The 8250-nt window shown below is 38.3% G+C and overlaps 1 protein-coding gene across 6 annotated transcripts in view; it reads left to right on the top strand.

Annotated features, from left to right (window-relative positions):
- Positions 1-8250, top strand: part of CLASP1 (cytoplasmic linker associated protein 1) — a 333527-nt gene that overhangs the window by 213806 nt on the left and 111471 nt on the right. For all 6 annotated transcript variants that reach the window (XM_011983419.1, XM_011983418.1, XM_011983417.1 and 3 more), the window contains 3 exons: positions 2143-2288; positions 3302-3437; positions 4518-4588. In XM_011983419.1, coding sequence (XP_011838809.1) covers positions 2143-2288; positions 3302-3437; positions 4518-4588 — 353 coding nt within the window. The remainder of the gene's footprint in view (positions 1-2142; positions 2289-3301; positions 3438-4517; positions 4589-8250) is intronic.

Raw genomic sequence — 8250 nt, forward strand, 5'->3', positions numbered from 1 at the left:
GGGATTTTTTTTTTTAGAAAAATTCATAAATTTGAAGGATTTTGGTGTCTGAAAAGTTACAGAGAATGATTTAATAAGAGCTTAGTTTATACCTTGTTTGATGCTTCACTTTAAATACCTAACAGATGAAACAAAGATTATTTATAAAAATTGGGATACAGCCACAAGTTTTTGACTGCTTTGTGCCTTAGTATCATCTATTGCTGGTTGAGACTAATACTTTTCCTCAGCCTACACCGGCTGTCTGTGCTCTGGATTCCTGTGGCACTTACTAGTCTGTTATGTACAACTCTCTTTGCCACCTTCGTTGCCGTATGTGTATAAAGCAGGTAACAAGAATCTCAGTGGCCTGGGCAACATGACAAAACCTCATCTGTACAAAAGATACAAAAATCATCTGTGGTGGCAGATGCCTGTAGTTCTAGCTGCTCAGGAGAGTGAGCTGGGAGGCTCCCTTGAACCCGGGAGGTGAAGTTTGTTGTGAGCTGAGATTGCGCCACTGCACTCCATCCTGGGCGACGGAGTGAGACCCAGTCTCTTAAAAAAAACAAACAAAAAAACAATCTTGGGTTCAGGTTCATCCTTAAGTACTTGACCTGACCTTCCCAGCATACATCCAGATTGATTATACCCTATACCCTACCTGTTTTCTAAGTAAGATGTGGAGATAAATGAGAGTGTACATTTGAAAGTCTTTAAAATTATAGGTATAGTGTCATGTTATAAATAATACTAAGAGTAAGAAATGACTTAGGCATCACTGACTGTTTCCCGTTAGGCTTGTTTCTCTTTGTACATGAAATCACCTGTTAAGTTGATAGTAAAGCTACGTTTGAGGCAGGGTTGTTCACATATGGCAGCAAATCTTGTGGGTGCACATTTATAGTGAGAAAGATCCTCATTATAGACAAAACTGCAGATATTTTCTCATAGGTGTTTCTTAAAAATTAAATAATTTCTTTTACTAAATGGTCTTGACTTCATGTAATTAAGAAGTAATCTGTTTATTCTGCATGTTTTTATATTGATTGTAAATTAATTTTGCTTACAGATTTATTCCAGCCGAGACCTTGAGGAATCCATAAACAAAATTAGGGAAATACTATCTGATGACAAGCATGATTGGGAACAGAGAGTAAATGCTGTAAGCTGTTGACCTCATGTGATTACATTTTCATAAGATGTATTTAAATATCTCATACTTTATTATGAAATCAGGGCACAACTCTAATGAATTTTAAATAGTATATATTTTAAATACAAATTATCGTATTTACACTTCACCCTTTTAGTAGAGTATCTCCTTTTATTTTTATTTTGGAAACACACCAACTTAAACCTTTATGAATCATCCAGTCTTTTAACAAAGACCTAACTGTGGAGTGTATGGTGACAGCCTCCACTCTCACCTTAGGAGAAATTTCATTCTGTGATTGTTTGCCTTTCAAGTGGCTTTTTTGTGGCAGTTTTAGTATATGTCCCCCAATATTCTTTTCTTTCTTCATATCACTTGCTAGAAAGTTGTGTCTCCTTTATTTTTAAAAGTAGGTTAATGGAAAGTGGGCTGGGCGTTAAAGCGAGGGTGTGTCTGATCTGAGAAGGCTATTTTCTACTGGTTGGCTGGCAAGAAGGGAGGTGGTACCATTGCCATTGTATTGTATTTTAAATTCAGACCAGCCAGTTAATGGTTCGGTGGAGGATAATGGTAGGAATGGTAGGAGGATAATGGTTCAGGTAGGAATGCTGCTTCCTTTGGTTCATTAAATAAATGGCAGTTGAAGTGGGGTGTTGAGGGGGGGATAAGCTTAGGAGGGGCTTTTCACAAGCCAAAAGTTTTTAGTTATTTATCATTAGTGTTGTAGGATCTATAAATACTTTAAGATATTTCAAATGTAAAACGTTTTTTGCAGAAATTACAATATATGTGTCACAAATACTCCAGTTAAAAATTATTTAGTCTTATTTGTGGTATGTAGATTTGTTTATTGTATTAGCTAATATTTAACTGGCTGAATTCTTTTGGGAAAGCTTTCTAATCAGTTGAACTTAAACAATTATCTCTTTTGTATTTGATGGCTTCTGTTTTGTATATTCTGTGTTAGAATTGTTTTCTGTTTTTCTGAATTTTCTCTATTCCATTAGCTAAAAAAGATTAGATCTTTACTTTTGGCTGGTGCCGCTGAGTATGATAACTTCTTTCAACATTTGCGTCTTTTGGATGGAGCCTTTAAACTCTCTGCTAAGGATCTGCGGTCTCAGGTAGTGCGGGAGGCTTGTATCACGTTGGGGTAAGGACTGCGACGCTCCATATTCTCACCATAAAATAGTGTCACCACAGAGCTTCAGAGATGTCTCCTTGAACTTGTGAGCTGGGTCTCTTTAATGTAACTTCTGACTAGTCTTCAAGACCCATTCCAGTTAACACTTCTGTCAGTGGTTTTACAATACTTTTTGCTCAATTATGTGAAGTGTGACAGATTTTAAATTTTATTTTATTCAGTGATATAGCTCTGAAGCCTTTATTTCAAACTTTGAAGCAGTTATTAATATGGAAAGATGAAACTCTATGAAATCCTGTTTCTCTGATTTTTCATTGATTTTTGCTGGCAGGCAATAGTGTGGTTATCAGAATGTTTGTTCCTAGAAGAGTACTGTAGTTATAAAGTTAAAGGCATTTACTGCAGTAAAATTTTATTCTAGCTATATGTGTACTAGTGATCAAAGCTAATAAGACTTTGTGTTAGAATGTATCTCAGAATATCAAAGCAGCAGCAGCAAGAGGAGGCCTCGCAGCTGTTTAAAGTTTTGGCTGCAGTCAGATTTTGAAGCCTGAATATTTTATGTTAAGATAAAAGAAAAAATATGAAAAAGGAGCCAAGGGTGCTTTTTCATATTTGTGTTTTATTAATATATCATCAGTTTGTTTGGTATTTTCAGACTAGTTGGGGCAGGTGGGCTGGTATCTGCCTGGAGTCCCTTCTACTTGGAAAGCCAAAGTGGGAGGATTGCTTGAGCCCAGGAGTTCAAGTTCAACGCGGGCAACATAGTGAGATCCTGCCTCTAGAAAACAAAAAGCTCCACAAAGACTAGTTGGAAATTTAAAAAAAAAAACAAAAAAACAAACAAAAAAACACTTTTGGGCTAAGAACTATTTGCCAAGTTCTCACCATGCACATCGGAAATCTTAGACCCTTGTCCTTTCTAGATAACTTTAAATGAAGGCTCTAGATGTTAAATGGTTTATGTGCTTCACTGTTTCTAAGAAAAATAACTACAGTCCAGTATCCATTTCTTGTTTTAGGCATCTGTCATCAGTTCTGGGGAATAAGTTTGACCATGGAGCCGAAGCCATTATGCCAACTATCTTTAATTTAATTCCAAACAGTGCCAAAATTATGGCCACGTCTGGTGTTGTAGCTGTTAGGTTAATTATTCGGGTAAGTATGTTATAGGCCATACATGAAATAAGCAAGTGGTAAATACCGATGGTTGATAAATATTAGAGGCATTTTTGTTAACATAATTATATTGAGTAATTAAATTTATTAGCATAATTATATTGGAATTTTATTTATATATATATATATCATCTTTTCCCCCTACTTAATTGTGGCATATGAGCTTTTTATAATCCATAATGTGAATTATGGATGTGTTATAAAGTTAATGAGGTATTGATCGTTAGCTCACTATTGGTTTAAAATATTCGAACATCCGGTGTCTGCTTCTGAGATTATATTGTATTCTTGTTACTTAGGTATTACTCTCAGTCTTAACCTCCTTAATCCCAGTCCTTCCATTTTAGGTATTGGTACTTGTGGTTTTGCTGTTCACCCAAAAGTTCAATTAATTGCACATAAGCACAGAAACAAAATATTCTCTTTGGTTAGATTTTCTAGGCACTTATTTGTTCAAATTTAAATAATTATCCAAGTAATTTATACACAAGTTTTTAACAAGATCTAATAGTTCACAAAGGTTTAAAATGGTTTTCCACGTTACCTCCCCACCACTTTCAAGTCCTTTTTGCCCAGAAGCAGCTCTTGAAGCTTTGAGGCTTGATAATATTGTCTAAAGTCTATCCAGAATATTCTTGATTATTTTGGTTGTTTACTTTGTATTATTAGTTCTTACTGTTCTTACTTGCACTGCCTACTTTAACTGTTAAACCCAAGGTCATTATTGGACATTTCCGTTGAAACAATATCAAAATACATTGGTCTGATGACTCCTTTCAAACCCACTCAGATCTCTACAGCTGAGATAATTTAGACCTCATAGTAATGATTGTTTTAGGCTTACCTTCATGTCATCATGTTGCCTGTTCTTAACTCTGTAAATTTTCTAATGCCTTTTGACAATATCCTATGAATTATTTTTTCTTTTAAAACTCACTGACATTCTAATCTGAATGTATATGTGCTATATAAGTAGATTAGTGAGGAAGTGATTCTTTTAATTTTGTTTTACTTTTGTATTTGCAAGTGTTCACCTCTGTTTTTTGTTGTTCTTCACAGCACACACACATCCCTAGGTTAATACCTGTCATAACAAGCAACTGTACCTCTAAGTCTGTCGCTGTTAGAAGGTAAATTTTAAAGGGTTTTCTCATTGTTTTTAAATTGTTTAAAAACCAAAACAAATTCCAAATCTCCTTCCATGGATAAAATTTCATGTTTAAAATGCTTAGTATTACTTAAAATCACTGCAATAAATGATTTTGAGTTGAAGAATCAAGATCTAAATATTTTGGGAAATGAATGTGGACAACCTCTATTATGTTTCTGTGTGTGTGTGTGTGTATGTGTCTGTGTGAGAGAGAGTGAATTTGGGGGCTAGTGGCAGAAGGAGAAGGGGAGAGGACCCCCTGTACATTTTTTTCCTGTGATAATCCTCCTACCTTTGTCATTGGTCTGCCCTATTCCCTGAGTAAAAGCAGTAACTGCATGCAAGAAAAAAATACCGTAAACATCAATGGCAGTAGTTTCATATTTGAAAGGTAGGTGTTGTTTGCATCTTCTGTTTAGCGATTTTTGGGATTCTGAATCTTCACTATTACTTAGTTCTGTGCAGTTGTGGGAGATATATCCAGAAGACGCAGGCAAATACAACCTGGGTAACTAGCTAGGGGTTTGTTCCCAAGTCCCTGTCTTATATGTGCTGGTGAGCTGCCCTAAACTATGTGTGAGGAGTAAAGACTGTGTTATTTTAGCTCAGACCTGTGAAAGAATCCTTCACTGTAAGATTTAGAGCCCGGATGACTTTTGCTAGCTGTTTGCCTTTTTCCCTGGGGTGTCATGTTGATCCTGCTGGGTTTCTATGGGTACAAGACCCTCTTAAGCATGCAGCAGCTCTGGATTTGTCGTTTTAAAATTTATTTTATTATTTTTAGCAAATTGGCCACAGACTGCCTTTTTAAAAATTTTCTTTCCTTTCCTTTTCTTCTTTTCCCTTTTGTTCTCTTCCCCTTTTCTTTTTCTTTCCTTTTTCCTTTCTTATTGCTTTCCTTTCTTTTCTTTTCTTTTTTTTTTTTTTTTTTTTTGAGACGGAGTCTGGCTCTGTTGTCCAGGCTGGAGTGCAGTGGCCGGATCTCAGCTCACTGCAAGCTCCGCCTTCCGGGTTTACGCCATTCTCCTGCCTCAGCCTCCTGAGTAGCTGGGACTACAGGCGCCCGCCACCTCGCCCGGCTAGTTTTCGTATTTTTTAGTAGAGACGGGGTTTCACCGTGTTAGCCAGGATGGTCTCGATCTCCTGACCTCGTGATCCGCCCGTCTCGGCCTCCCAAAGTGCTGGGATTACAGGCTTGAGCCACCGCGCCCGGCCTCTTTCTTTTCTTTCTTTCACCCAGGCTGGAGTGCAGCACACTGTAACCTCAAGCTCCTGGACTTCCGAGTAGCTGGGACTACAGGCACACCCCACCATGGCCCACTAATCTTTTTTTTTTTTTTTTTTACTGTCTTTAGAGACCGGGGTCTTATTCTGTTGCCCAAGGATGATCTCGAACTCCTGGGCTCAAGCAGTCTTCCCACCTTGATCTCCCAAAGTGCTGGGATTATAGATGGGAGCCACCATGCCCAACCTTTATTTTTTTAATTGGCAAGTAAAAATTGTGAAGACTTATGGTGTACAACATGCTGTGTTGATAATGTGTATACATTTTGGAATGGTTAAATCAAGCTCTTTAACGTGTATCACCTCACATACTTACTTTTTTGTGGTGAGAACACTTGAAATCTACTCTCCGCAATTTTAAAGTATATAATATGTTGTTACTAACTATAGTCACCATCACTATGAAGTACAATCGATCTCTTGAACTTACTCATATCTGCCTGACATTTTGCATACTTTACATCTCCCCGTCTCCCAACCCCCAGCCTCTGGGAACCACCATTCTACTTTCTGCTTCTGTAAGTCCAACTTTATTTGCTTTAGAGGTGGTGCCTCACTCTGTCACCCAGGCTAGAGTGCAGTGGCACACTCATGGCTCACTGCAATCTCTAATTTCTGGGCTCAAGTGATCCTCCCGCCTCCGTCTCCCAAATAGCTGAGACCATAGGTGTGTGCCATCACGCCCCCAGCTAATTTTTAAATTTTTTTATAGAGATAAGGTCTCACCATGTTGCCCAGGCTGGCCTCAACCTCCAAAGTGCTGGGATTGCAGGTGTGAGCCATTGCACCAAGCCTGAGTCGACCTTTTTGGATTCCTCCACACATAAGTGAGATCATGCAGTACTTGTCTTTGTATGCCTGGCTTATTTCTTTTAAGATAATATTTTCCAGGTTTATCTGTGTTGTCTTAAATGACAGGCTTTATTTTGTTGTTGTTGTTAAGACTGAATAGATTCTGTTGTGTATGTATGCTGCATTATCTTTATCTCCTCATCTGTTGATGGATACTTAGGTTGATCCCCTATCTTGGCTATTGTGAATAGTCTTGCAATAATCATGAGAGTTCAGATATCTCTTCAACATACTGACTGCATTTTTTTTGGGATATATACCTAGTAGTTGGTTTTAGATCCATCTCATTAATAGCTACATGAAAGACAAAAAGAGAAAAGAGGAATAATCCAGCTATCTGAAATCATGAAAAAAGAAATTTATACCTTCCACTGAAAAAATGTAACTCCATACTGTGTGACTCAAGTGTGTACCCCCAGCGAATGCAATCTACCCTTGACCTAGGGTTCAGCTTCTCCTGGGGTTAGAGTGAAGCAGCTTCAGCTCCCCCTAGAGATGAGAATGTAAAGTCAGCACACCAGAGGGATGATTGTGAACTTCAGAACCTGACCAGCATCAGTTGAAACATTCCTCTCCCACTTACTCGTCTGACTCGTTAGGTATAAGGGTACCCCTCTATAAGGTTTGGAGGATTCAGTCATTAGGTAAAACATTTAGTGAAAGCTTAATTTGTTGCAGCTGTGGCTGTTATTTTCATCTTGCTGCTGTTTTCATTTCGCTAATGTTAGGTTTCCAAGAGAAATTCAGAATGTGTTTTTCCTTGTGTAAGGCAAAATTTCTCCAATAAGATGACACAGATCTTTGTTGTGGAACGTTGCAGGATGTTTAGGGGATTCATCATCTTGGGCTGCCATTACAAAATACTGCAGACTGGATGGCATGAACAACAGATTTATTTCTCACAGTCTAGAGCAAGCTTGTCCAACCATGCAGCCCAGGACAACTTTGAATGCCCAACACAAATTCGTAAACTTTCTTAAAACATTATGAGACTTTTTTAAAGCTCATCTGCTATCATTAGTGTTAGTGTATTTTATTTGTGGCCCAAGTCAATTCTTCTTCTTTCACGGTGGCCCAGAGGAGCCAAAAGATTGGACACCCCTGGCCTAGAGGCTGGAAGTTCAAAATCAGCGTGCCAGCAAGGTCAGACTCTGGTGAGGACTCTCATCCTGGCCTGTAGACCAGTGTTCTCCTGTGTCCTCGCATGGGAGAGAGGGAGAGCAGGGTGGGAGGGAGGAGAGAGCAAGCTACCTGTTATCTCTTCTTATAAGGACACTAATCTCATAATGAGGGCCCCATTATCATGCCTCATCTAAACCTCATCATTTCCCAAAGGTCCCATCTCCAAATAACCGTCACATTGAGAGTAAGGACTTCAACATATTAATTTGGTGGGGCAGGGAGATAAAATTCACTTCATAACATTTAGCATTTCTGGCCTTTGACACTAAATACGAGTAGCACCCCACAGTCATTGTGACAATAGAAATGCCTCCACCCTCACCA

Source organism: Mandrillus leucophaeus, unplaced genomic scaffold (assembly GCF_000951045.1).
Source record: "Mandrillus leucophaeus isolate KB7577 unplaced genomic scaffold, Mleu.le_1.0 Scaffold25, whole genome shotgun sequence".
NCBI classification, from domain to species: domain Eukaryota; kingdom Metazoa; phylum Chordata; class Mammalia; order Primates; family Cercopithecidae; genus Mandrillus; species Mandrillus leucophaeus.